This window comes from Aotus nancymaae, unplaced genomic scaffold (assembly GCF_030222135.1).
Source record: "Aotus nancymaae isolate 86718 unplaced genomic scaffold, 86718_ANA_hifiasm-v0.15.2.pri h1tg000049l, whole genome shotgun sequence".
NCBI lineage: Eukaryota > Metazoa > Chordata > Mammalia > Primates > Aotidae > Aotus > Aotus nancymaae.
The window spans coordinates 27957150-27985068 of record NW_026988463.1 but is presented as its reverse complement, the minus strand read 5'-3'; the positions used below and the strand labels follow the sequence as shown (position 1 = coordinate 27985068).

The window sequence follows — 27919 nt, the reverse complement described above, 5'->3', positions numbered from 1 at the left end:
GAGAATGCCAGGCATGGTGGCCCAGGCCTGTAACCCCAGCACTTTGGGAGGCTGAAGTGGGAGGATGGCTTGAGAGTCAAGGCCTGTCCCATTGGAGGCCGGCGGGGCCCCACTGCAGGGGGAGGGAGGAGTTGGTGTGGTGTTAGGATGGGGAGAGGAGAGGTGGGCATCAGGAGAGGAGGTCACTCAGACCCTCAGGGCACCGGGTTTCCCCTCCCACTGAGGACAAATTTCATGTTCAACAGTCAGAGCCATCTACAGATGGGCCAGGAGGTCCTGGGAGGTAGTGAGCACCTTGTCCCCAGAGGCAGACAAGCAGAGCTCCCAGACCCACCGCAGCGGGGGAGGCCCAGGTGTGCAACACAAGCCTCATGTCCTTCTCAGCCAGCACCTGGCTGGTTCCCTGCATTGTAAAAACCACACAGAGGATCAGTCCTCCTATTCCAGTGTCCAAAGAGCCTCCTGCAGGTACACACACGGGCCCGCATCCAGAGGTGGTCGCGCGCAGGCTCGTGCAGACACCAGACACAAAACACAGCCTCGATCTGTGTCTCCTGGAAAGGGATCCACATCCCGGCTCCCCGGTTATTCCCTGAATTCATTCCCTCACCCCCTCTTTCCGCCGGGCCACCCCCCTCCCCACAGCCACCCCAGCATCTCCGATCGGCTCTCCGCATCTCTCCCTGCGCCTCTGGCTCTGCCCGCCCCCACCCGCCTCCAGGCCTCTCCCGCCCCCTCCCCGGGTGTCCCCCCAGCCCCTGACTACAACCCCCAGGCGCCCCCGGCCCGGGCGCTGCGCATGTCCCCTGCTCCCTGCGCGCTCCCGCTCCCCCCGCCCTCGCTTCCTCCTCACCTCCCTCCGCCCCCCTCCCCCGCGCTCGGCTCCCGCATCCCTCCATCCTACCCTGTGCCGCAGCCGCATCGCCACCGCAGCCCGGCAGAGCCGAGCCCGGCCCAGGCCCCTGCCCCTGCCCGGCCCTCAGTCCGCCGCCCCCGGCCCCGCCCCTGCCCGCAGGCCCCCCGCAGCGGCCGCGGCACCCCCCCGGCGCCCCCAGACCCCGGCCTCCGGCACCAAGGCGGGAGACCGGGAGCATCAGCAGAGGCAGGAGGACGAGGAGGAGGAGGAGGAGCCGTCGCAGGATGAAGGATCGGACTCAGGAGCTGCGGAGTGTGAGCTTGGGGGTGGGGAGAATGGGGGGGCGGGACCCCAATATTGGGGGAGCGCGTGGGATGGAGTGGGGGAGGTGCTGGGACGTGGGGGCAAAGGATGAGATCGGAGGTTGGTAGCCGGGGCACCCCAATATCTCCAGGCACCTGATATCTCTCTCCAGTGAACCTGCATTTTGGGGACAGTGGCTGGAAGGGGCCGGAGGCCATTAAGACACAAGGGGGCAGGAGAGGTCTCAGGGGCCTTGGACACCCCACATTCCCAGGAGGGCCCCCGGGACTGGTCTGGAGATGGGGGAGAGTGGATGTCAGGAGGGACCGGAGGGGACTGTCATCCCCTGGGCAGATTTGCCAAAGAGAAGGATGGGGGCGGTGACTGGGCCAGGCTGAGAGTCTAGCAGGACCCAGATTCGGGGGATTGCTACAGGGAAGGACACAGGTTGGGACTGAGATGCCAGCACCTGGCAGTGAATGAAGTGTGTGTGTGTGTGTGCACACGCGCGTGTCACTCTGTGTAGGGAGGGGGCATCCCTCCAAGACAGGAAGGGAAGAGGTGGCCTCCCTGGAGAGAGCCAGAGGGCCAGGGCCTGAGACGGGGTGACCCAGAGGTGGGAGATGGGGATGTGGAAGAGAGGGCCACAGAACTGGGTTGTGTGCCACAGACCCCGCTCTGCTGGGGGGAACTGGGGCACCCCAGGCAGTCAAGGGCTGGTGCAGGCCCCACATCTGCAGGCCTGTAGAGGCCCGGCTCCAGGAGTCCGGCCAGGCAGTCCCTGGTTTTAGGGGGACAGGGGAAGGACTGCAGTGGAGGTTGCTGCCTGGAGAAACTGGGAAGTGGGGCTGGATGAGCATGGTTTCCGGGGCAGGGAGGACGCCGGGGCATTTGAAGAAATGACCTGGGGCCCGAGGAGGCAGCGCCAACACTCTGCTCTGTGCTAGACTGGTGGTGGCATGTTAATAAGGGTACCGGCCCAGCCAGACCTGCCCAGTGCACTGCACCTTTATGGGACCTGGCTGGTTGTTACCTCAGGGGTTATTACCCCACTTGACAGATGAGGAAACTGAGATTCAGGCATGGGAAAAGACTTGCCCAAGGTCACCAAGCAAGTGGGTGGTGGCAGACTGCAGTCTGGGTTTCCCGTCTGCCAGGTTGACACAGGTCTCTGCTTTTCTGGCCTTTTAAACAGAAGTTTCAGCACTGGGGGTGAAGAGCTCTGCCCTGGATTTGGGGGTGGGGACCCAGGTTATGGACAGATGAGGAGAAGGTACTTGGAGGCAAGTGACCGCTGTCTCTGGGGACAGACAGGTTGCCAAGTGGGAAGCAAAGAGGAGCTGGCAGCTGAGGGAGGGAATTTTGAAGCTTTCTTTCTTTATTACATTTTTACTGAATATACACTCAGGCATGAGTAAAATGGCTGTAATAATAAACATTGTTCCAAGTGTTTTATGCATTTTCACTCATTTTGATCCTCACAGCAATCCTATGAGGTTGTTTGTCTCATTTTATAGATATATAAATATCTTTTTAGATATTTAGATATATGTTCTCTCATTTTATAGACAAAGACATTGAGCTCAGAGAGGTTAAGTAATTAAACCAAAGTCACACAGCTGGTAAAAGCAGGACTCAAACCCAGGCAGGCCGGCTTCAGCATCGGTGTTGTCAATTCCCCTCCTCACGGTGCAATTTGCAGTTTGCAGAGCAAGCTTTCATCTGTGAGCTCATTAGAGCCCCACCGACCTCCTGGCAAGTGGATAGAGAGGCTCTCTCATTTTAGAGTTGGGGAAACTGAGGCCAGGAGTGGTTGAATAACTTACCCAAGGTCACACAGCTAGCAAGTGAGGGATCCGGACTTGAATTCAGCTCCCCTGATACCAGGACTATTCCATGACTCCAAAACCCAGGGGGATGGAAGTGGGTTGGGATCAGGTGGTGTAGAATTGGGGTATGATTGGAGAAAGAGGGAAGGAAAAGGCTAAGTGGGAATAGAGGGGGAGGCAGGAGAGGGGGAAGCCTCATGAATGAGTCCGGGGCCCCTGCTCAGAGGTGAGGAATCCTGTCGGCTGGGGCTGCGGGAGGTGGTGTGGAGGGTGAAGGGGCTGAGTGGATATGGTGGCTTCGGTATTAGTCACAGCTCAGGGAAACTGGAGATTTAAGAGGGGGCGGGCGGGGTGGGAAAAGCTGAGATTCGGGTAATGTAAGGGTCTCCCTGCTACAGTTGAGAGCGAGGAGGCTGAGATGCGGGAGACACCGGGAAGGGTGTGGGGGATCTGGAAACGGGGTCTGTGAGACACTAGGAGGGGCGAGGCAGGGGTGGTGGTGGGAGGGGACATTAACCCAGGGGGCTGATTGTCTTTCCAACAGTACCTTGGCATTCCCAAGGGATTCTCGAGTCCATTTGTCACACAGTGGTTTCGGGAGCCAGACTGTCTAGGTTCAAATTCTAATTTTGCCACTTCCTGTGTGACCTTGGGCAAGTTACTTAACCTCTCTGGTCCTCAATTGCTTCCTGTGTGAATTGGGAGAAGTAAGAGTACCTGTTTCACAGGGTTATCCTGAGGATTGAAGGTAGTTAATATGCATCAGGTGCCTAGGAGGGGCCCTGGCGCCCAGCAATGCTGTGTCTGTTACCCAGCAGCTAGCTTGTTTATTTCTCTTCAACATCACACAAGCCCCCGGAGATGGGCAGGACATTGCCCCTGTTTTATTTTGGGGTACATAGAGGACCAGAGGGGAAAAGAACCTGACTTGTCCAAGGTCAGATAGCTCCTAATGGTCGAGCTGGGCTTGAACTAGGATTTTCTGCGTCCGGTTCACCAGGCTCCTCTGGTTGGCACTGGGCTGGATGAGGCTGCGATGAGGAGGTAATCAGCTGAATAGGTGTCCCAGGGTCCAAGGAGTCAGGCCAGAGTGGGGCTCAAGAGGAAAGAGGGGGGCAAGTGAGGTAGAGAGGAAAGTGGGTTAGGGGAGAAGACAGGAGGGGCACAGGGAGGGCTGAGGTCTGAGAGGCAGCTGTGAAGTCGGGCGGGAGAAGTAGGGAGGCAGCCTGGGAGGAAGGTGGGGCCTGCAATGGGAGAGCTTGAATCTGACGCTGGACAGGATGAAGGTGCTGAGGGACCGTCCCAAGCCCTGAGGGCCCTCAGGTATGGGGCAGGCGCAGTAGATGCTTTAGAAATACAGCCCTGAAATCACAGGAGGCGGAGACCAGTGAATCCTGGGGGATGGATCCATATCCTTCAGCTGCTCTGGGCTGCCTTTTTTAATATTTAAAAAAAAAATGTTTTTAGAGATGTGGTCTTCCTCTGTTGCCCAGGCTGGAGTGCAGTGGTGCAATTACAGCCTACTGCAGCCTCGACCTCCTGGGCTCCAGGGATCCTCCCGCTTCAGCCTCTCGAGTAGCTGGGATTACAGACACGCACCACCATGCCTGGCTATTTTTTTTTTTTATTTTTGTAGAGATAGGGTCTATGTTGACCAGGCTGATCTTGAACTCCTGTCCTCAAACGATCCTCCTACCTCACTCTCCCAAAGTGCTGGGATTCCAGGCATGAGCCACCATGCCTGGCCAGCACTGGGCTTCTTTCTGCCATCCAAGCACACAAGTTTACCTCTGTCCGAGGACCTTCGCACATGCTGTTCCCTCTGCCCAGCATGCTGTTCCCTCTGCCCTGAATTCTCTCTCCCCAGCATTGTGCCACCGTTGGCTCCTATAGGGCCCAGCTCAGATGTCACCTCCCCAGAAAGGCCCTGCTGATCGTCCTGCAGAACGCCTTACCCAATCCCCGTGTCTCTCAATCCCATGTTTCTGCTTATCTCCCTCCTGCCATTCAGCACGATCTGAAATGTCTTGTTTGCCTACCATTGTCTGCCTCTCCCACTGGAATGCCCCCACCCTGGAGCCAGGCCCTTCTTGCCTGTCTTCTTCACCACCGCATCACCAGCAGCACCCAGAAGAGCACCTGGCACAAAACAGATGTATCTGTTAGATGAATGAACAACTCCGTGAGACAGAGGGAGGATGAGGCAGAGGCAGGGGTTGAGGCAGGAAAGATGAAGGAGAGAGGTCTAGGTGAGAGGGCCGGGCTGGACAGAGGGAGGAGGGAGGAGAGGGAGGAGGGGCCCCGGCCAGGGAGACAGATGGACTGAAGCAGAGGGTGGGGGAAGGGGCACCAGGGGAGGCTGCTGCCTCCGATCCAACGATGATGCTTGCACCCCTGAGGAGCATGGGGAGCCCGTGTGTGTCAGTGCTTGGGCACGCGTGTGTTTACACACACACGCGCGCACATGCACACACTCTCTCTCTGACTTTTCTGTCACCCAATTCCAGTCGCTTGCCGCCTCTGTGTTTTTGTCCCCGTCTTACCATCTGTCTCTCTGGTCACTGACTTACTGGCTCTCCTCCTTCCATTTCTGTATCTGAGGATCTGTCCTTGTCATCACTCCACATGGACACACACACCGCCCGTGGTGGCCCCAGTGTGGAAGACCTAGACTTGGGGGGCCTCCGAGGGGGTCAGGCTGCAGCTGGAGGCTTGGATCTGATGTGTGAAGCCCCCAGGTGGTTCTGGAAGGGGCTCAGGGGCACTGCACTCCCTCATTCAATCCCTCTCAAGTGCTCAAGGAGCTGTGTGCTGTAGAGCAGAGTGCCGGGGTTCCAGTCACCCCATCAGCTGTGTGATCTTGGGCATGTTATCCAATCCCTCTGTACTTCCGTCTCCCCATCTGTCCAGTGAGAATAAGAATGTGACTTCATGGGGTGGTTGTGAGGATTAAAGAAGAAATGCAGGCTGGGTGCAGTGGCTCATGCCCGTCACCCCTTTGGGAGGCCAAGGAGGGAGGATCTCTTGACCCCAGGAGTTGGAGACCAGCCTGGGCAATGGAGTGAGACCCTCGTCTCTCCAAAAAAAAAAAAAAAAAAGAAAGGAAGAAAAAGAAAAAAAAAGAAACACAAGGTTCTTGTAACAGGGCCCAACTCCTGGTCATCAGCACATATGTGTTAGATGTTTGTAAACTGTTACCCTCCTCATTTTGCACATGAGGAAACTGAGGCTTGACTCATTCACCTGGAACCTGAGGCCACCATAAAGTGGACTGGGGCGCATTTGATCATCTTTTCCTAGGTAGTCTGGTTTGCCCGCAGCCTGCTTTCTTTTTGGCTGGCCTAACTAACTTCCAGAAACGGATGCTGTGCTCATTACTAGATATGCACCCCTCAGAGCAGGAAGGGCCCCTCAGAGCAGGATGAGCACTTGAGCCAGCCTGTTCATTTCAGTGACAAGGGAACTGGGACCCACAGAGGAGCCGAGGTTTGCCTAGGGTCATACAGCACGTCAGACGGAGGCTGGGAGGCCCGGCCTCCTGTCCAGGCTCTGCCCGCAGCCCTGGGCCCCTCCTGCTGATTTTCCATCTTGGCCGCAGGAGTTCAGGAATCCTGAGGACATGGCAGAGTGGGCTCTTTGGGACCAGGAAGGATTGCCATCTGTCAGCAGGGCAGAAGGGAGAGAATGTGACATTTAGTACCAGACAGTCCCAGGTTCAGGTCCCACCTCTGGCCTCATTTGCTGTGAAGCCTTAGGCAGGCCAGGCAACCTCTCTGAGCCTGTTTTCTTGTCTGCAACATGGGAGTGGCCAAGAGTAGGCATTGTTACCATTCAGCAAGCGCAGAGACTGAGGCTCATGGGTAGAACCATATGGTCTTCTAGCTGCTGACCCGGGGCAAGCTCTTTTCTTTTCTTTCTTTTTTTTTTTAAGAGACAGTTTCTCGCTCTGTCACCCAGGCTGGAGTGCAGAGGTGCCATCATGGCTCGCTGCAGGCTCTCAGCCTCCTGAGCTCCAGGGATCCTCCTGCCTCAGCCTCCCAAGTAGCTGGGACTACATATGTGCACCACCATGCCCAGCTAATTTTTGTATTTTTTGTAGAGACATGGCCTTGCTGTGTTGCCCAGGCTGGTCTTGAACTCCTGGGTTCAAGCGATCCTCCCACCAGAGCCTCCCAAAGTGCTGGGATTACAGGCATGAGCCACCATGACTGGCCTGCGTTATTTAGCTCTATACCTCAGTTTCCCCATCTATAAAAGGGGGTTATAGTAATACCTCCGAGGGACTGCTGTAAGAATGAAATGGGTAGATATACACGGAGCACATAGAACAGTGCCCACCAGATTGTAAGACACCCACTAAATGTTTGCATAATTATAATTATGTTGGCCAATGGTCCTTACAGAGTTCTAATGAAGATTAAATGAGATAGCAAGAATGTAAGACTTCTGCAAAAAATACTATCAAGTGATCATATTTTGCTAAGTTGTCCAGCACAGAGCCTTACCCAGATCAGAACTTAGCAGGAGCTCACCTGAGAGGGAGAGTACCTGGGAGCAGAGAGTACCTGGGAGCAGAGAGTACCTGAGAGGGAGAGTACCTGAGAGGGAGAGTACCTGGGAGCGGAGAGTAACTGAGAGGGAGAGTACCTGGGAGCGGAGAGTACCTGAGAGGGAGAGTACCTGGGAGCGGAGAGTACCTGAGAGGGAGAGTACCTGGGAGCGGAGAGTACCTGGGAGCGGAGAGTACCTGAGAGGTAGAGTACCTGGGAGCGGAGAGTACCTGGGAGCGGAGAGTAACTGAGAGGGAGAGTACCTGGGAGCGGAGAGTACCTGAGAGGGAGAGTACCTGGGAGCGGAGAGTAACTGAGAGGGAGAGTACCTGGGAGCGGAGAGTACCTGAGAGGGAGAGTACCTGGGAGCGGAGAGTACCTGAGAGGGAGAGTACCTGGGAGCGGAGAGTACCTGAGAGGGAGAGTACCTGGGAGCGGACAGTACCTGAGAGGGAGAGTACCTGGGAGCGGAGAGTACCTGGGAGTGGAGAGTACCTGGGAGCGGAGAGTAACTGAGAGTGGAGAGCCAGCAGGGCAGGTGACCCAGTCCGGAGCCTCACAGGGGTCTTTGTGGGGCTGGTTGCCTATGGTTTTCCGGTCCTCTGTGGCCTGGGTGCCCTTGAGCAAGTCATTCTCCTTTTTCCCCTCTGGTCTCCTGTTCCCTCATCTGTGAAATGGGGACGATGATGTTTGCGCAGCTTTTCTCGCACGGCTGTGGTGCTGAGGATCAAAAGGGATTATGGATGTAAAAGTGTTTGTAAATGGCAGAGGATTATTGGCACCCAGCTCTCTTTGTAATTATTATACCAAATCCACCCCTCTTGGACCTTCTATCTTTCTTCGTCTCTTGAGGGCAAGCAAATAGGTAGCCCAGGGTGCTCCAGAGAGGCACCTCAGGGAGGTGGCTCCAAGAACAAGAGAGATTGAAATTAGACTTTAGGAAGGACTTCCTAACATTAGCATGGGAGGGGAGAGAGACAGAGAACAGGAAGGTCCTCAGGCACCCAGGCCAGGGAAAGGCCTCATGACCTGCATGAGGCTGGCGGCTGAGTGAGCGGTTGAAGGGAGAGAAAGGGCAAAGGAAATCTTTTGGCTCTAAGGGAAGGAGGCCCTGTGGCACAGCTGGTTTGTGAGGACAGAGGTGAAGAGCATCGTGGAAGACCAGTGGGTCCTCAGAGGTGAGCCCAGCATCCCAGAGCCTCCGAGGGTCCCCAACTTATGCCACCTGCACCACCCTACCTTCTGGGGGCAGCTGTGAGCCAAGACTGAGGGAACCCCCTTTCCAGGCAGATGTTTGGGATTGTCTGGAGATTGAACACAAGTGCTAAACACATTTTCCGACACAGTGGGGGCCCAGCGTCTGTGTGGAGAATCCCTGGAGTTCCATTTGGGCCAGGCTTGAGCAGGAGGCTGGGGTGGCTTCAGGAGCTGGAGGCCCCGGCCGTGCGGGCTTTTCCCGAGGCTGTCGGGCACTGCTGATCCTGAGTTGTGGCTGTGGGGACTGCACCTAGGTCCCATCTGGCTCTGTCTAGGTTCGATCTGAGCTGTCTGGGCTCTGTCTGGGATCTGTGTGAGCCTCGGCTCATTCTGTCTGAGCCTGTCTGGTTTCTGTTAGGCCCTGTCTGCCTTCCGCTGGGCCCTGGCGAGCTCTCCTTTTTGGATTCCAATTGACTACCAGGTGGATGCTGCTTGGATCCTGCCTTGATTTCACCCAGGCTCTGGGGGTTGGATTCTGTCTGAGCTCGGCTGGTTCTTTCTGGAAATCAGAATGAACTCTGTATACATTTCCACTGGGGCTGATTGGGGCTCCAGATGTCACTAAACTTGATGCATTCAGATTTTGCCTTCAGATCTCTGTCCCAAGCAGAGAAGGACTAGGGGCTGTGTAGCACAGGGCGCCTCCCTACAGCCTCTCCTCCTGCCCAGCTCCGAGCCTGTGTGCAGACGTGAGGCTCAGAGAAGCTGGAAGAACAAGCCCAGTGAGCCCTCCCAAATGTCCCTGGGGGTGTGGCTGAACGCCAGTGTGTCCACACGTGTCAGTGCGGCTCAGCTGTGAGTCTGCGTGCGGGTGAATGCCAGCATCCGTGCATCTCCGTGTGGGTGTTGGGGGGGCCTATTCCCGCGCCTTGGGTGTCAGCTCTTCTGTCTGTGTCTCGAGTCTGTCGGTGGCAGTGGTGCTGTGGGTGGGTAAATCCTTTTGTGTCTGTGAGCCCTGCGGGTGGAGGGTTGAGCAGCTGCAGGTTGCAACTGGGAAACCCAAGCCAGCGAGAGTAGGTGGGTGTGAAGTTGGAAGGGGCTGGATGAAAGCAAGTGAATCCACCTCGAGGGAGAGCGGCTGGGAGGGGAGGGAGAGTGGGTGGGAAGGGGGGCGCAGGGCGTGAGGGAGGTCGGGGTGCTGCCTGTGTCTCTTATCCAGCCCTCACTGTTTGCTCAACTTGGCGCCTGCTGCTGGCAGTGAAGTGACCTTGCATAGGCGACGTGTCTGGCCGGGTGGGGCAGGAGGGGAAGAGAAGGGGAGTGAAATGAGATCCAGGCAGGAGAACAGGGACAGTAGGGAGGTCCAGGCTCCAGGAACTCTGGTCCAGGACCCTTCATGGAGCCCAGGGTCAGTTACTGCAAGCCTAACGTTCAGCCGGTTGCTGAAATATTGAAATCATCCCTACTGGGTGGTCAGGGCTGACTCCGCACCCACAAGGCCACATCCGCCCCGAGAGAGGGTCTCTTGCCAATTTCCTCTAAGGAATCCTTTGGGTTGACAGACAGTTTTGGTGCCTTTGCCATCTCCCCTGCATGGGACTCCTCCAAGGACCCCTTCTCTGAGCCTAGAGCTGGGAGCACCGGTGTGTGTGGCAGGGAGAGGGTGGGAGAGTTGGAGAGCCCGCCTTGGGAACCCAGGTAGGGCTGCTCACAGACTCAGCCTTCCTTTGCCCCCAGGCGAAAGACAGTGATGATGAAGAGGAGGTGGTCCACGTGGATCGGGACCACTTTATGGATGAGTTCTTTGAACAGGTAATGGGCCTCCAAGGCCCCCAGCCCCAGCGTCCAACCCCAGCACACAGCCCCAGCACCCAGTCCCAGCACAGCCCCAGCACCCAGTCCCAGCATCCAGCCCCAGCACCCAGCCCCAGCCTCTAGCCCCAATGCCAGCCCCAGCCCCAGCCCCTAGTCCCAATACCAGCCCCAGCCCCAGCCCCCAGCCCCAGCCCGCAGCCCCTAGTCCCAATACCAGCCCCAGTCCCAGCCCTAGCCCCAGCCCCAGCCCCAGCCTCAGCCCCTAGTCCCAATACCAGCCCCAGTCCCAGCCCTAGCCCCAGCCCCCAGCCCCCAGCCCCAGCCCCAGCCCCAGCCCCAGCCCCAGCCCCAGCCCCAGCCGCAGCCGCCATCCCCAACCCCAGCTCCAGCCCCAGCACCCAGTCCCAGCACACAGCCCCAGTACCCAGTCCCAGCACAGCCCCAGCACCCAGCCCCAGCCTCTAGCCCCAATGCCAGCCCCAGCCCCAGCCCCAGCCCCAGCCCCAGCCCCTAGTCCCAATGCCAGCCCCAGTCCCAGCCCTAGCCCCCAGCCCCAGCCCCCAGCCCCAGCCCCCAGCCCCAGCCCCAACCCCAGCCCCAGCCCACAGCCCCAGCCGCAGCCGCCAGCCCCAGCCCCAGCTCCAGCCCCAGCACCCAGTCCCAGCAATCAGCCCCAGCACCCAGTCCCAGCATCCAGCCCCAGCACCCAGCCCCAGCCTCTAGCCCCAATGCCAGCCCCAGCCCCAGCCCCAGCCCCAGCCCCAGCCCCTAGTCCCAATACCAGCCCCAGCCCCAGCCCCAGCCCAAGCCCCAGCCCCCAGCCCCAGCCCCAGCCCCAGCCCGCAGCCCCAGCCGCAGCCGCCAGCCCCCAGCCCCAGCCCCCAGCCCCCAGCCCCAGCGCCCAGTCCCAGCCCCAGCCCCCAGCCCCAGCCCCAGCCCCAGCCCCAGCGCCCAGAGCCCAGCCCCAGCCCCAGCGCCCAGCGCCCAGCGCCCAGCGCCCAGCCCCAGCCCCAGCCCCAGCGCCCAGCGCCCAGCGCCCAGCCCCAGCCCCAGCCCCAGCGCCCAGCCCCAGCCCCCAGCCCCAGCCCCAGCCCCCAGTCCCAGCCCCAGCCCCAGCGCCCAGCCCCAGCCCCCAGCCCCCAGTCCCAGCCCCAGCCCCAGCGCCCAGCGCCCAGCCCCAGCCCCAGCGCCCAGTGCCCAGCCCCAGCCCCAGCGCCCAGCGCCCAGCCCCAGCCCCAGCCCCCAGCCCCTAGCCACCAACAACATCCTTTTCCCTGTTCCCCACTTCTCTGCCCCTGCACCCTCCCTGGCCTTTTATCAGCCCTTCTGGGGCTGGTCCATCCCCCTGAACCCTGGCTGGTTCCCCTGGAACCTTTTGTTTGGCCTGACAACTTGGCTGGGTATAGCCGATTTTCTGCTCCAGGTGGAAGAGATCCGGGGCTGCATTGAGAAACTGTCGGAGGATGTGGAGCAGGTGAAAAAACAGCATAGCGCCATCCTGGCCGCCCCCAACCCAGATGAGAGTGAGTGTGGCTGCCAGTGACTGTGGGGTGGGAGGAGAAGGGGCCTGTGGTTCCCACGTACACATCTCACCTGCCCTTGCCCTCTCCCCTCAGAGACCAAACAGGAGCTGGAGGACCTCACTGCAGACATCAAGAAGACGGCCAACAAGGTTCGGTCCAAATTGAAAGGTGAGGAGTACAACCCCTCAACCAGGAAGGAAAAGAGCTGTAAGCGGACCGCGGTGGCTCAGGCCTCTAATCCCAGCACTTTGGGAGGCCAAGGCCAGGCCAATTGCTCGATCCCAGGAGTTCAAGACCAGCCAGGGCAACATGGCAAAATTCTGTCTCTACAAAAAATACAAAAATTAGCTGGGCGTGATAATGTGTGCCTTGGTTCTAGCTACTTGGGGCACTGAGGCATGAGAATCACTTGAGTCCGGGGGTTGAGGCTGCAGTGAGCCAAGATCATGCCACTGCACTCCAGCCTGGGTTACAGATCGAGACCCTGTCTCAAAAAAAAAAAAAAAGGCCGAGTTTGGTGGCTCATGCCTATAATCCCAGCACTTTGGGAGACCAAGACAGGCAGATCACCTAAGGTCAGGCATTTGAAATCAGCCTGGCCAAAATGGTAAGATTCCTATCTCTACTAAAAATACAAAAATTAGCCAGGCGTGGTGGTGAGTGCCTATAATCCCAGCCACTTGGGAGGCTGAGGCAGGAGAATCGCTTGAACCTGGGAGGTGGAAATTGCAGTGAGTTGAGACCATGCCACTGTACTCCAGCCTGGGTGACAGAGTGAGACTCCTCAAACAAAAAGAAAAGAAAAGAAAAGAAAAAACAAACCTCTGCCATCCATTGGGCAAAATAGGTCCTTCTCTAAGGAATTTCTACAGAGTTCCAGGAGCCAGATTATTAAACAGTGAGAAAGCACAAAACCCCAGCTTTCTCCCGTGCTCCAATTCTTTGGAGAAAGATATATGATAGGAAATGAGGGAGAGGAGAGTGTTTGTGTAAACTGCATCTGAGCCCTGCTGCTTCTACCAGCATGAGGGTTCACCAGAAAAAGGTGGTCTTCCGAGTGGCTTCGGTTTCATTAAGTCCTCATTTCTCCTGAGCAGGTCCCCGGCATAGCACAGAGCACCCAGTGGGTGGGCCCGGCAAATGCCTCTGAATCAGTATCCTTGGCTCAGGACAGATTGGACTTGTGTGGCTGACATCAGGGGCTGGCAAGCTTTCAAGAGGGACTTGCCAAATGTTCATTTATTCACTGTAATTTTAGGACTTGGGTGCTGGTAATAACCACCTTTCCCCAAAGCACCGTGGGTTGGGAACCTCCTTGTCTGCTCGTACCAGGGAAACAGCAGTGTTACTGCCACCTTGTTTTGCGTGCCCCTGGTAAGTCAGTATCGGAAAACGTATGCCGAGCACCTCCAATGTCCGAGGCACATTGCTAGGCTTTGGGGAAGAGGAGCCGTATCAGCTGCCTGGCCCCTAGAGCACTGACCTTGGCCCAGGGAGAGGAGAGTAGTAACTCCATGCCCTCTGGACTCAAGGGAGGCCATATGTGAGCCTCTGATTCGGATTTGTAAAAATAAGCCCTTTGTACTCAGGAGAGTTTGCTGGATGGAACTGTCTGAATTTGGGAGCACATTAAGTGCAAATCCGGCTTCTACCATCAGCTCACCCTGGACAGGTCCCCTACCCTCAGCTTCCTTATCAGTACAGTAAGACAAATGAAAACAATGTCAAAATTAGCTTGTTTTTTAGGGGGTGGGGAGCATCAGAATCTTTTTTTTTTCCAAAGTCATGCAAAGAATCCCAATATATAAAACATAAAAGTCAGGTCGTTCTAGCTGAGCCGGAGCTGGAAGCACATACCTGCTTGGCCTCCCTTCATTCTCTGCAACAGCCCCTGAAATTCCTTCTCAGAAACAAGGTTCCTGCTGGCAGTTTAAAATCCCCTGGGCTCAATGGTTTCTCTAGGCCCATCAAGCCTCGACCTTGAATGTTCTCTGTAAGACCCTAGGGAGGGCTCTGTGGGTGAGGAGTTCAGGAATAGATGGAGAAAGAAGCTGAAAAAAGTGGCCATGGTTTAGAAAAGCTAACCTTTGAGACCTCCAGGAAAGGAGAGAGGATTCTCTTCGTCTTATTCCAGCTGGTGGCAGGAGCTCAGGCTTTGGGTGTGACCTTGAGTGAGTGGTTTCGCCCATTGGAACCTCAGTTTCTAGTCTAAAACATGAGCTGATATCACCGAACTCCCAGGAATATTGTAAAAAGTCAATGAGATCCTGTAAGAGACCCCTCCCTCCAGACTTGGCCCCAGCCCCAAGGCTGACAGTCGGGTCCCAATCTGGGCCAGCCGAGTCCGGTATCCCTGGGTCGTGTGTTGCTGGGCCAGAGCTGTCACTCAGTCGGGGGAGCCTCGGGGTGCCATCCGGCACATACCTCCCCCATTGCCAGCAGAACAGAGGAGGAGTGAGGTTCTTAGGAGCGACCCGGAGGCTGGCGAGGTCTGAGAGGCCGGTGATTCATCCCTGCTGCATTTTCTGATCTCACCGAGGTAGATTTTCCCACAATCTTTTTTAGAAAATCGGAATGATAGTGTCAAGAGTGCGTGATCCAGACGCAGGAATCTCAGTTAATCTGTGCACTTTTCCAGAACATCCTTCAGAAGTGGGAATTCCCGGATTGGGGATCACCTTGCAGGGCAGGGGGAGGGCTGCTTTCTCCCTTGGAATATTCATATGTTTGCCCTTGAATTCCCCAGGGAAAGACGGGCCACTAGAACCTGACCCACCTAGAGGTGCCTGCCTTCCACCAGAAAAAACGCAGGTTGCGTTCTTGCCCCCTGTCTAGAGGCTGTAGGAAGTGAGGAGCACCCCACATTCAGGGCCTCTCCGCGGGCTGGGCTGGCACCCCCTTATGGGGTTGGACAGGAGTTACCACTGGTGGGACTTTCCAAGACTCAGTTCTGCGACTATAACAAATAGCCCCCTTCTGTCTGGTGACCGTCTGACCCTCAGTAGCCCCTCCTGCTGGCCTTTGGAACCCCTCAAACGTCTGTCCGTCTATCTCCTGGCTCCTGACCCCACCCTGGGGCACCGCTGCCCGCGCTCGCCCAGGGCATGACGTTTCTCCCGGGCCCGGCGCTGCCGCGGAGTGTTGACCCTTTGTACGTCCCGGACCCCCACCCCACGTGCCCTGGGCCTCCCTCCCATCACTGCGCCCTCTCTTCCGCAGCGATCGAGCAAAGCATTGAACAAGAGGAGGGGCTGAACCGTTCCTCCGCGGACCTGCGCATCCGCAAGACCCAGGTAGGAGGCAGCAGCCCAGCGCGGGCCGGGCCGGGACCAGGCAGGAGGCGGGCGGGCCAGGGCCCGGCACCGGCAGGGCGTGGTCATGGTGACGGGGGCGTGGTCATGGTGACGGGGGCGCGGTCATGGTGACGGGGGCGTGGTCATGGTGACGGGGGCGCGGTCATGAAGGACGAGGGCGGGGCTCGGGGAGGCCGGGGCCGATCTGCATCTCAGCGCCGGAGCTGTGTCTCTTCCTAGTGCTGGCATAAGAAGTGGGTACCCGGCCAGTAGGGGACCCTGAACCTGTCAGGGTTTGGGATCGCGCCCCGAGCTGAAGAAGGGACCGTAAACTAATTCAGCGCGTCCTCCCCATTCTGCCCACGCACTGCCTCCTCTCCCATCTCGGTCTCTGCTCCCTGACTCCCTCCCTGATCCGTCTGTCCTCCCACCCCCACCCTAGCACTCCACACTGTCCCGGAAGTTCGTGGAGGTAATGACTGAATATAATGCAACCCAGTCCAAGTACCGGGACCGCTGCAAGGACCGGATTCAGCGGCAACTGGAGATCAGTGCGTGTGTCCCCCACCCCAGGACCCCAAACTCCCCGGGGCTGCCCAAGTCCTTGCAGGCCTTTCCTCTCTGGAGGAGGCGCCTGGCCTAAGGCAGGGTGGGAGGGTGGGCTCCGGGCCCCAGCTCCATCACCCCAGCCCCTGAGCAGGGAGTCCTTTCTTTCCGCAGCTGGAAGGACCACGACCAACGAAGAACTGGAAGACATGCTGGAGAGCGGGAAGCTGGCCATCTTCACAGACGACGTGAGCCGCGGGTGGGGCGGGCTGTGTTTCTGGAAAGCTTTTGCCTCTCCTCCCTAAGTTCAGGTTGAACTAAGGTCCCAAAGCCACCCTGGAAAAATGAGCAACAGGAAGCCTGAGCCTGAAACTGGGGAATTCCATGGGAGTGAAGCAGGAAGGCACCCCCATCAGATGGTGGAGTAGTGTGCCAGGCACTGTTCTAAGCACTTTCCATCATCACATTCACCCACCAACTCATTTAATCCTCACACACCCCTTCAAGGGAACCCCATTTCACAGAAGAGGAATACTGGCCCAGAGAGATGAAATCACTTGGCAAGATCTCAGAGTGAGGGGCAGAGCCAGGACTTGAAATCTGTCTAGTTTCAGAGTCAGAACTCTTGAGCCCTAGCATGCACCACATACTCTGCTACTGAAGCAGGTCATGTCACCAGAGAACGGATTTGCCTACATTAAAGTATGTGTATATATATATATTTGTTTTTAATTTAAAAAACTTTTTTTTTTTTGTAAGATGGAGTTTTGCTCTTGTTGCTCAGGCTGAAGTGCAATGGCACAATTTCAGTTCACTGCAGCCTCCACCTCCCGGGTTCAAGCAATTCTCCTGCCTCAGCCTCCCAAGTAGCTGGGATTACAGGCGTGCACCACCACACTAATTTTTGTATTTTTGGTAGCAATGGGTTTTCACCATGTTGACTAGGCTGGTCTTCAACTCCTGACCTCAGGTGATCCACCCACCTTGGCCTCCCAAATTACTGGGATTACAAGCATAAGCCACCGAGCCCCGCCTGAAAAACCTTTTTTTGTAGAGATGGCGGGGGTGGGGGGGGTCTTCCTCTGTTGCCCAGGCTGGTCTCGAACTCCAGGGCTCAAGCGATCTACCTGCCTCAGCCTCCCATAGTGCTGGGATTACAGATGTGAACCATGAAACTCAGCCTAATTTGCCTACATTTTGAAGATTTTTTTGTTTCTTTTTGGTTTTTTGTTTGAGATGAAGCCTCGCTCTTGTGCCCCAGGCTGGAGTGCAGTGGTGCGATCTGGGCTCACTGCAACCTCGACCTCACAGGTTCAAGCGATTCTCCTGCCTCAGCCTCCCGAGTAGCTGGGATTACAGGTGCCCACCACCACTCCCGGCTAAAGAGTTGTTGTTTTTAAAAACAAGTTTTAGTGGTGCCCTTGTCCTTTTAAGCTCAGGGCTATAATCCCAGCATTTTCGGAGGCCGATGCGAGTGGATCACCTGAGGTCAGGAGTTCAAGACCACCCTAGCCAATGTAGAAAACCCGTCTCTACTGAAAATACAAAAATACAAAAATTAGCCAGGCATGGTGGCGCATGCCTGTAATCCCAGCTGCTAGGGGGGCTGAGGTAGGAAGATCGCTTGAACTTGGGAGGCAGAGGTTGCAGTAGCCAAGATCCTGCCACTGCACTCCAGCCTGGGCCACAGAGCAAGAATTCGTCTCTTAAAAAAAGAAAGAAAGGATGGGCTTTCCCCGAACCTAGTTCTTGTTTCTCTCAGTGGACCTTTGCCCCGGCCTGCCCACTCCAGTCTTCATTTCTGCTTCTGGTAGCAAAATGACTCTGATTAAGGGTTCTAGACTAGGTTTAAAGTATGTGCTATGACTGTCTTAACAGTTTTCAGCTCACTGTTATTTGGAGAACTCATCTCTCTTGAAAACGCATTGGGCAGCCCGGCGTGGTGGCTCACACCTGTAATCCCAGTACTTTGGGAGGCCAAGGCATGTGGATCGCTTGAGCCCAGGAGTTCAAGACCAGCCTGGGCAGCAAAGTGAGACCCCCATCTCTACAAAAAAAAGTTTGTTGTTATTGTTGTTGTTGTTTTTGAGAGGGAGTCTCACTCTGTCGCCCAGGCTTTAGTGCGGTGGTGCGATCTCAGCTCACTGTAATCTCCACCTCCTGGGTTTAAGCAATTCTCCTGCCTCAGCCTCCTAAGTAGCTGGGACTACAGGTGTGTGCCACTACGCCCAGCTAATTTTTTTGTATTTTTAGTAGAGATGGGGTTTCACCATGTTGGTCAGGCTGGTCTCGATCTCCTGACCTCATGTTCCGCCCACCTCACCCTCCCAAAGTGCTGGGATTACAGATGTGAGCCACTGCACCTGGCCCCAAAAAAGTTTTTTTTAATTTAAAAAATAATTTCTTTTAATGTAGGCACATCAGTTCTATGGTGAAATGACATGCTTTAATTAGCCAGCCATAGTGGTGTGTACCTGTGGTCCCAGTTCCTTGGGAGGCTGAGATGGGAGGATAGCCTGAGCCCAGGAGATCAAGGCTACAGTGAGCTACGATCACACCACTGTACTCCAGCCTAGGCGACAGAGCGAGACCCAGTCTCAACAAAGAACAAAGACAAAAAAAAAAAAGAACAGACTGGAAGACTGAACACTGTCCAAACAGGATGATTTTGGCTTATAGGATGCTTATAGGATGAGGAGGAGATGAGGGTAGAGGGAGTCCGTGCCTTGACTGCTGACTGGAAGGTGTGGAGCCTTGGGTAGTGGGGAGCCATGATAGGCTCTAGAGCAGAGGAGTGGTTTGATGTGGTAAGAACAGTGAGTAATTTGGGAAGTGAGTCACCTGCTTCAGGCTAGGTGTTTGTGGAGAGGAGGCATATCTGACTGTGGATTGAAGTCTCTACACCACTGGCTTTTTTTTTTTTTTTTTTTTTGAGGCATGGTCTTACTCTGTGGCCCACATGCTGGAGTGCAGTAAAGCAATCATAGCTCACTGCAGCTTCGATCTCCTGGGCTCAGGCGATCCTCCTGCCTCAGCCTCCTGAGTACCTGGGACCACAGGCACCACCCTGCCCAGCTAATTTCTGTGTTTTTTGGGTTTTTTTTTGGTAGAGACAAGGTCTCACTCTGTTGCCCAGGCTGGCCTCAAGCGATCCTCCTGCCTTGGACTCCCAGAGTGCTAGGGTTACAGGCCTCTACCCACTGACTCTTTTTTTTTTTTTTTTGAGATGGAATTTCACTCTTGTTGCCCAGACTGGAATGCCGTGGTGTGATCTCAGCTCACTACAACCTCTGCCTCCCAAGTTCAAGCAATTCTCCTGCTTCAGCCTCCTGAGTAGCTGGGATTACAGGTGCCTACCATGATGCCAGCTAATTTTTGTATTTTTAGTGAGACTTGGTTTCACCATGTGGGCCAGGCTGGTCTTGAACTCCTGACCTCAGGTGATTGGCCCGCCTTGGCCTCCCAAAGTGCTGGGATTACAGGCGTGAGCCATCATGCCTGGCTGATATGTACATATTAACTCACTCAGTCTTCACAACCACCCTGTGAGATGGGCACTGTTATGATCCACGTTTTCTAGGTGGGGAAACTGAGGCTAAGAGCAGGTAAATAATGTGCCTAAGGTTTCAGCTAGTAAATGACACCAGATTTGACCCTGGCCACTTGCTGCAGTGGAGGCGTTCGTTGGGGGATGGGTGATCGTAGCTCTCCCCTTTGTCGCCCTAGATCAAAATGGACTCACAGATGACAAAGCAGGCGCTGAACGAGATCGAGACGAGGCACAATGAGATCATCAAGCTGGAGACCAGCATCCGAGAGCTGCACGACATGTTTGTGGACATGGCCATGCTCGTGGAGAGCCAGGTACCGGCTCTGCCACCCATGCCACCCTGGGAGCTTCCCCAGGGCCAAGGTCCCCTCTTCCAGCCCAGCCCCCACCCCTCCCTGTGCATGTCTCCTCCATCTGCAGGGAGAGATGATTGACCGCATCGAGTACAACGTGGAACATTCCGTGGACTATGTGGAGCGAGCCGTGTCCGACACCAAGAAAGCAGTGAAATATCAGAGCAAGGCCCGGAGGGTGAGCGGGGCAGGCGGCCTGGGGGTAGGCGGGGAGCCCGAGGCTGAGGCTGGGCTGAGGTGAGTGATGGCAGTGGGCGGGTGGCCTTATCTCTGGCTCTGACCTCTTCCTGTTTCTGTTTTCTCTCCCTCTTCTCCCTGTCACCCTCTGTCCCGTTTGTCCCTGCATCTGTCCGTCTGTTGGTCTCTCCCACTATCTCCCTGTCTCGCTCCTCTTTCTGCTGCAGAAGAAAATCATGATCATCATTTGCTGTGTGGTGCTGGGGGTGGTCTTGGCGTCATCCATTGGGGGGACGCTGGGCTTGTAGGCCCCCCCACCTTTCTCTCTCCCAGATCCCTCCCCCACCACATCGGGAGCAATACCCCCACCACTCCTTTCACTCCATCCCCTGCTCCAGGCTCACCCCCAAAACAGACCCAGGCAGCCCCACCCCTCCTCCACCCCCACGGCAGACCCTGGTGTCCCTGGACCTCACCGGGCCACGGACCCCCTGCCCATGCACGTAGATTGCAGCAGGCGTGATTACACATGCACACCAACATGCATGCCGCCGGCACATGCTCGAGACGTGTGGACACCCCAGCGTGCGTGTGCGTGTGATGTGTGTGATGCACCAGAGCACCCCCCGCCCCCACCTTGGGTATGTGTGTGGTCTGAGCTTCCCCCTTCACCGGGGCTGTTGTGTAGACTACAGCCAGGTGTAACACAGCAGCCCACCATGCCCCCCTCTGTCCTCTGTGAACGGTGTGTGCGTGCATGAGACCACACATCTGTGGACACCATTTATGTGTGTGGAATTTTGTGTTTGAGTGTTTGAACCTAATGCAACAGCAACAAAGCCACTGATACCCGAGCCCTTCGTGTCTGCTACAAACCAAGCAGGTGGTGCGTCTGTACTCACATTCACATTCTCGGAGGATCCAGGGAGGTCCAGGTACACGCAGGCCATGGCAGACACCCCATATCTTCATTACCCCAGGGGCTGCTGCGTGTGCCCGGAGGTTGTGTGTGTGTGTGTGTGTGTGTATGAGAGAAGGATGTGCCTGAGGTGTTTATAGGTCTTCTCAGACTGAGCCCTCCACGCTGTGGACACCTGTTTTGGGTGGGCATAGAAACGTGTATTTCTTACTACCTAGAATGAAGCTGTGTGTGTGTGGCATGTGTGTGTGTGTGTGTATGTGTGTGTGTTTTAGGGGCTGTCTACATGGTGTGTTTTTTGTTTTTGTTTTTATTTTGAGACGGCGTCTGACTCTGTCACCCAGGCTGGAGTGCAGTGGCACGATCTCAGCTCACTGCAACCTGCGCCTCCCGGGTTCAAGCGATTCTCCTGCCTCAGCCTCCCAAGTAGCTGGGATTACAGGTGCCCACCACCATGCCCGGCTAATTTTTGTGTATTTAGTAGAGATGGGGTTTTGACATGTTGGCCAACCTGGGCTCGAACTCCTGATCTCAGGTTATCCGCCCACCTTGGCTTCCCAAAGTGCTGGGATTACAGGTGTGAGCCCCCACACCCAGCCTACATGGTGTGTTTCTGCCCTGCGTATTAAAACACACATACACACATGTGTGCGCAGGCGCTTCTAAGGATGTGGCCCCATGCGGGTTTGTCTCTCCAGTTGTCCTTGCCCTGCCCCTCTCCCCAGAGGCGCTGCCCAGTACCGGTGTGACCACACATGGCCACATCGTTGTGCAGCCAGAGCTTCCTGCCTGCCCAGCCCCAGGGCCTTGCGTGCTCTCACCCAGATCCTCATTTTTCTCTCTGTCTCTGCCCAGCATTGCCCCAAGCACCTGGAAGCTGGTACCCCTCGGTGTGCTCACACGTGGCAAGGCTGAGGTGGCCCAGGCAGGGGCCACACCAGGCACACACCATGCATGCTGGCATTGGTGTGGGGACCACATGAATGCCTCCTGATAGGGAAGGGCTGCTTGTAGGAATGTTACTGACAGGGCGAGATGCCAAGGACTTCCCTGCACAAATCAAAGATCAGGGCATGGCCCCCCTTCCTCACACAGCCGCCTCGGACCTGGGAGAGGACTGTGTGTCCCCACTGCCCCATCGGATGCTCTGGGCTCTGCCTCAGGGAACTCAGGTTTGGGGAACTGTTTATTTCAGATGTACTGGAGTGGCCAGTGTGGCAGTGGCCACTCAGGGTGGGCTGGGTCCCGAGACCCATCCCCAACGCTTCTCCTGCTGAACCCTCAGGCTGCACCCCACACCAGGGTGCAACTGAGGGGTACACAGGCCTGGTTTCCGGTGTGAGGAAGGGGCCAGCGCTTCCCCTGTTGTGTAGCCAGCACAGGTGCAGTTTGTGGATTTGGTGGCAGGTAGGCAGAGCTCAGGAAAAAGGACAAGGTTAGAGGCTCGTGGTCCATGGCCCAGGAGCATGGAGGGTGAACGCACAAGGACACAAATGTGCCCCGCCCTGGCAAGGGGCTTACGTGTGCACAGGTGAGGGACTCTGTGTGTGTGTGCAGACCCCAGGGTCCCAGGCCACGTGACATGTGCGTGTGTGCGTGTGTGTATCGTGTGTGTGTGTGGCCATACAGATGTGACCTCCCAGAACATAGTACCCCTCCGCGTCTACCCCTGCTCAGACAGCTGAGCTCTACCCTGTCCTGTGTGCGTGTCAGTGTGGCCACATGTGGAACCCCAGGTGGGCTGTCCTGAGCTGGGGGCCTGCCTGTCCCTTCCCAGAATGCTCCTCTGCAGGACAGAAAGTCTGCCCCATGTCTGGCTGCGGCCCTCCTGATCCCATCTTGGGCTGCTGGGGAGACATCAGAGCAGGCCCCAGCCCCCAGTTCCCTCTTCTGGCCGTCCCGACAGGACCCCCGTTCAGCCAGGTGTTTTCAGAAGTCCCACGGCCTTGAGGCCATGGGAAAGGGGTGAGGTATGGCTGGGGCGCCGCTCCCACTGCCTGGAGTGGCATTGGGCCCACAGCTGCCTCTCTCTGGGCCTCAGGTGGACCAGGGGATTCCCGAGGGTCTGCTGCGCCCCTACTTTTCTACGCGTCCCCCATGTCCTATGATGTGTCTGCTTGTCGGCTGCCGTCTGTGTGCGTCCTGGTGTGTTATCTAGGGGATGGTGTCTTTTGCATGTTCTCGGACAAATGTGTGCTGCCTGCCCAGGCGCCTACAACCATCAAGCCCCACGTGTGCCCCACGTGTGCCCTGCGGGTGGTCCCGGGCCTGGCCAGGGCTCAGTGCTCCTCCTCCCCCTCCTCCCTGTTCCTGCCCCTCACGAAGCACACTGCGTGTCCATCCCATGTGCCCGTGGGTCGATGCACGCTCTTGCCACGCCCTGAGCGTGCACACATGATGTGTTCTATGCATTCACCCTGCCCCCCCCAGCCCGCCCCGCAGAGGACAAGATGGGTGGCCCCCGGCTCCCTTCCCCCACCCACCCCTGCCCGCTGTGCAGCCGTGTGCGTTGGCGTGTGTTTCTGTGTCGCTGGCGTGTCACGTGATGTAGCCGTGTTTGCTGACATGAGCCCTTGCCCCCTTCTCTGTTTCTCCGTTGGTTTCTAGAGCTCTCTCCCTCCCCTCCCCAGAGGGGACAGGACTCCTGGGGCCTGGCTGGGGGCCCAGAGCCAGGCCGCCCTCTCCTGTTAGCCCTCAGAGTCCCATTTCTCTCTATTGGTGACCAAGTTGCAAATGGATAAAACACAGGAAAATCCTGCCCCCCTTTCCGCCCTGCATGTCCTGTCCCCAGAGCCCCCCACCCCACCCTGGGCCAGGCAGGGCCCTGTGGGACGGGAGAAATAGCAACCAATCCAACAGCGGGCGTGCTGTGTGCTCACTTCCTTCTGTCCCCATGCGGGATGGGCGCCGTGGGGAGGCGGACACGAGGTGGGGGCGGGAAGGACAGACAGATGGACAGGGGCATGGATGAGGCGTTTAATCCAGGCTCAGCCAGGTATAACATCTATGGCCTTCACTATAGATGCTCGGGGGCATCCCCAGCCACAGGGCTGGTGACCTGCTGGGAAGGAACTTGGGTAGAGAGGTGGGAAGTGAAAGCGCAGGGAGGCCGCAGCACTCCAGAGGGGAATTCAGACAGACGGCGAAGGTGAGGCCTTGGAAAAGCAATGGAAACATCACCTCCCAAAGAGGGCCGGAGGTGGCCGGAGGAACCAGAGCCGCCTCTGTCTACACGTAGGCCTGAAGGTCACCCGTGGATGTCAGGAGGGGAATGTGAGCCTGGGGAGCCTCTGCTCTCTTCCTGCTCAGAAAGCCAGAAGTGAGCCAAGGCAGGTCACCAGGGCACCAGACCCTAGCCAAGCAGCCATTGGGCCTCGAGAGGATGGAGGACGGACAGTCCTGTCCCCAAACCCTGCCCTTGTGTCCTGATAGCCCTAGAACTTGAAGGCGTCAGGACACACACAGACTCAAGGCTCCAGGATTGAAAATGTGGAGGGCTTGGGCCAGACACAGTGATTCACACCTGTAGTTCCAGCACTTTGGGAGGCCCAGGTGAAAGGATCACTTGAGCCCAAGAGTTCAAGACCAGCCTGGGCAATACAGTGAGACCCTGTCTCTAAAAAAAAAAAAAAAGCCAGGTGTGGTAGTGTGCACCTGTGGTCCCAGCTGTTCAGGAGGCTGAGGCAGGAGGAACTCAGGAGGTTGAGGCTGCAGTGAGCTACGATCACGCCACTGCACTCCAGTTTGGGTAACGGAGCAAGACCTGGTCTGAAAAAAAAAAAAAAAATGTGAAGGGCTCTGGGTCCTAGAGCCCGCCCTCCACTCTGAAATTCAGCCTTCCCGTCCTGTGCAGAGTCCAGAGTGAGGGCTCAGGACCTGGGTGGATGTGCTGCAACGGGCCTCCAGGCCATAGCCCTGCGTCACTGGGCTGAACCCCCCGTGGCCTGTACCCAGAGAATGGTGCGGGTCCGGCTGTCCTCCCATGAGAACAGGGGCTCATAGCCGAAATGGCGCTGAGCCTTGTCAGTGCTGACAGTGAAGGTGGTATTGGCCACGGCCAGCGTGTAGGGGTTCAGCAGGGGTGCATAGAGCAGCAGCGGCCGCAGCAGCCACTGCAGCAGGACATTGAGAGCGGCCAGGAACACCAGCAGCCAGTAGGGCACCAGCGGGCGGGCGCCCACCAGCCGCAGTCCACAGGGGCCCAGGAACTCCATGTTGAAGTCCTCGTAGCTCTTGTAGGGCGATCCGTCATAGCAGAAGTACACCTGGCCGCCCATCAGGGCTGCCCGCCGCTCCAGTTCCCGGGCCGCCAGCACGTGCATCCAGGCCACATTTCCTGCCGGTGGAGGAAGAGACGTGGACACACGCCAATGCCACACCGTGTCGAGGCTGCTCTCCTGGGCCACCCCCACTTTGGGCCCAGGCAGTTGCCTCCCACATTCCCACGGCAGCCTGGGAAAGGCTGCCTTCTCCTCTGCCCTGGTAGCCACTTGCTCTCCTGGGCCAGCCTGCATCTGCAAAGAACCTGGGGAGAGGATGGAGAAGCCAGGATTGCAGGGCGGGCCCTGAGGGGCTTGGGGGCTGCAGGACGGAGTGGGAGGTGACCTGATTACCTGGGTAGAAGCTACTCCCTTTCAAAAAATAGTTTTAGAGACAGGGTCTCTCTCTGTCGCCCAGGCTGGAGTGCAGTGGTGCGGTCATAGCTCACTGCAGCCTCCCATTCCTGGGCTCAGGCCATCCTCCGGCTTCAGCCTCCCAAAGTGCTGGGATTATAGGTGTAAGCCACTGAACCCAGCCCTTCTAGTGCTATGTAGACACTGTCCCTCTCTCTCCTCTCCTGGGGCGTGGCTGCTCCCATAGCTGTAATCTCTGTAGCCTATGACACTTTTTGATGTCCCAACTTGCCCAGATCCTGTGTTCTCTGCAGGCTGTGCCCACATAATCCCAGTCTACCTTGGCCCATACATAGACCATATTCTTCTAGCCAGAGTCCACATTTCTCTCTCAGGGCCATGTGGGTCCCGCCCCCTTCCAGAGCAGGTCCTCCTGCCATATTCTCAGCCTCCCCCTACCTAGCCCAGTCCTCACCCACATAGACCCGGCCATGCTCCACAGAGGCCGGGATGGCCCGGAAGAGCCGACCCCCCAGGCGCAGGCCCTGGCGGTAGAAGTCCCTCATGATCTGATGGCCTTCACCGTAGATGCCCGTGGGACGAAGGGCACATGTCACCAGGGGCAGCCCCCCACAGACCTGGTGGCAAAAGCAGGCACTGCTGAGATCCGGGGACCCGACAGTTGGCTCTCGGCTCCAGCCTCCTAGGGGTGTTGGGGTAAGGGGGTGAGGCCAGGAGCCCCATCTCTGCATCTCCATTTTCTGGGCTCACCTTCCTCCCATTGGCCTCCAGGACCAGCCACTCAGCCAGGGCCTTGCTGCAAGGATAGGGGTGCCTGTGCACTGCTTCGTATGGGGTGTCCTCGTTGCCCCTGGTGGGAGGAGAGGGAAGACTCAATGCGGAGGGAAATGGGCCCTTAAGAGGACAGGAGGGCCTGCCACTCACCTGTAGAAGGGGTGGCCTTTAGTGTTAGGCCCCACGACTTCCATGCTGCTGGTGTAGACCAGGAACCGTGTTCCAGTCTGCACACAAGCCTCAATCACGTTCCGGGTGCCTGGTAGAGGAGGGGGTATATCCAGGCTGCAGCTTCCTCCCTCTCTGCATCTTCCTCCTCCCCGCCCCAGGTCCAGGGAAACCACAACAGGTCAGCGATGCGGGGAGGGGCAGGGCTGTCAACAAGACACTTGTCCCAGGGGAGTCACAGGAGGTCAAGGGCAAAGACGGGGTGGGGAACAAACAGACAAGATGGCCAGGAGCGTCCAGGGCTCCTCACCCTGCACGTTGACCTCATGGATGGTCTTTGGACTGGCCCTGCCAAACACATCCACCAGCCCAGCTGTGTGGATGACCACATGGGCTCCGGCCACAGCTGCTGCCACCTCGTGGGCCTGGGTCACGTCCCCCTGGATAGCAGTCACCCTCACAGGCCCTGGCCAAGGATAGAGGACACAGGCCATGTCAGAACGGGGGCCACAGGCTGGGTTCAGCTTCTACCCTGGAGTCACGTTCCCAGTGTGACTCACTCATCCCATCCATGTGGACAGAAACGAGCATCATCTGTTCCACTGCAGGGGTGGGGATCCCAGCTTGGGAAGGGATGGGGAAGCGTCCACACCCTCCCCACCACAAGCTCCCCCAACAAGAACCTGTCTTCAGCTCCTCCAGCCAGGGACCCAGGTGTAGGTCAAAGACGCGCAGCTCCCCGAGACGGGGCTCCCGCTGCAGCAACATTCGCACCACGTGCTCCCCCAGGAAGCCGCAGCCCCCGGTGACCAGGTACACCAGCTTCTGGGCCTGCGCAGAGTCGGCCATGCCCAGCTCGGGAAGAGACCTTGGCTCACCCAGGGTCCGACTTCCGCCTGCCACGGCCACCTGTTAACTACTGGAGGTGCCCTGGAGCAGGAATGACGCTGGAGGTTTGGGGGAGGGCAGGGCAGCTCCTGGGAGCTGCAGCAGCCAGGCCACCTGCACTCTGCCCCTGCCAGCGGCTGAGTTACGGAGAGAGAAACGGACTTGGGGTGCAGGAAGGGGTCAGGGTTTCAGGAGAGAGGTGAGGGCAGAAAAGGGGTGGGGAGGCCGGCACTTGAGGGAGGTGGAGGGAATGGTATAGGAAAGTGGGAAGGGTCAGATGGAGGTAAAGGCCACCTGGGCACTGGTAGCGGCTCTACCTACCTGCAGCTGCTGTCCCAGGGTGGCCCAGAGGGTCCCTCTTCTTTTGTCCAGGGCTGGCCAGCCCACACACCGTCCCCTTCCGCTGGCTCCTCCTTCTCCCTCCTGGCTATTCCAGGAACGGAGACCCGCCCAACCACCACCCCCACCACTCTTGCCCCAAGGCGCCCCCTGGCGGCTACTCTGTGCTCCACTAGCATCCGAGTCCAGCAGAGAACTTGGGGGG

General features: G+C 57.4%; 2 protein-coding genes across 5 annotated transcripts; one reads left to right on the top strand and one right to left on the bottom strand.

The window, feature by feature from the left end:
* Positions 1 to 1061: 1061 nt before the first annotated feature.
* STX1B (syntaxin 1B) lies at positions 1062 to 23774 on the top strand. The gene is made up of 10 exons (XM_012469982.3): positions 1062 to 1170; positions 10473 to 10547; positions 11974 to 12073; positions 12167 to 12241; positions 15293 to 15366; positions 15809 to 15917; positions 16087 to 16160; positions 19639 to 19776; positions 19883 to 19993; positions 20220 to 23774. The coding sequence occupies exons 1-10, from the start codon at positions 1141 to 1143 to the stop codon at positions 20298 to 20300; spliced, it is 867 nt and encodes a 288-aa protein (XP_012325405.1). The 5' UTR covers positions 1062 to 1140; the 3' UTR covers positions 20301 to 23774.
* A 99-nt stretch (positions 23775 to 23873) lies between these two features.
* On the bottom strand, positions 23874 to 27815 carry HSD3B7 (hydroxy-delta-5-steroid dehydrogenase, 3 beta- and steroid delta-isomerase 7). 4 transcript variants are annotated; one of them, XM_064362673.1, is made up of 7 exons: positions 27697 to 27815; positions 27171 to 27417; positions 26798 to 26953; positions 26470 to 26578; positions 26296 to 26395; positions 26000 to 26162; positions 23874 to 25247 (listed from the first exon to the last, which is right to left on the bottom strand). In XM_064362673.1, the coding sequence occupies exons 2-7, from the start codon at positions 27334 to 27336 to the stop codon at positions 24832 to 24834; spliced, it is 1110 nt and encodes a 369-aa protein (XP_064218743.1). In that variant the 5' UTR covers positions 27337 to 27417; positions 27697 to 27815; the 3' UTR covers positions 23874 to 24831. The 4 variants fall into 4 exon arrangements, with proteins under 4 accessions (XP_064218743.1, XP_012325409.1, XP_012325411.1 ...); XM_012469986.2 differs by having other exon boundaries at positions 27171 to 27342; XM_012469988.3 differs by lacking the exon at positions 26000 to 26162.
* Between the last annotated feature and the right edge of the window lie 104 nt (positions 27816 to 27919).

Excerpts from the sequence above, each read along its gene's own strand:
- STX1B (XM_012469982.3), top strand. The coding sequence starts at position 1,141 with ATGAAGGATCGGACTCAGGAGCTGCGGAGT. Across the intron at positions 15,367-15,808 it reads TGCGCATCCGCAAGACCCAG|CACTCCACACTGTCCCGGAA; the intron begins GTAGGAGGCAGC and ends CCCCCACCCTAG. Across the intron at positions 16,161-19,638 it reads TGGCCATCTTCACAGACGAC|ATCAAAATGGACTCACAGAT; the intron begins GTGAGCCGCGGG and ends TTGTCGCCCTAG.
- HSD3B7 (XM_064362673.1), bottom strand. The coding sequence starts at position 27,336 with ATGGCCGACTCTGCGCAGGCCCAGAAGCTGGTGTACCTGGTCACCGGG. Across the intron at positions 26,954-27,170 it reads GCTGGAGGAGCTGAAGACAG|GGCCTGTGAGGGTGACTGCT; the intron begins GTTCTTGTTGGG and ends ATCCTTGGCCAG. Across the intron at positions 26,396-26,469 it reads AAAGGCCACCCCTTCTACAG|GGGCAACGAGGACACCCCAT; the intron begins GTGAGTGGCAGG and ends TCCTCCCACCAG.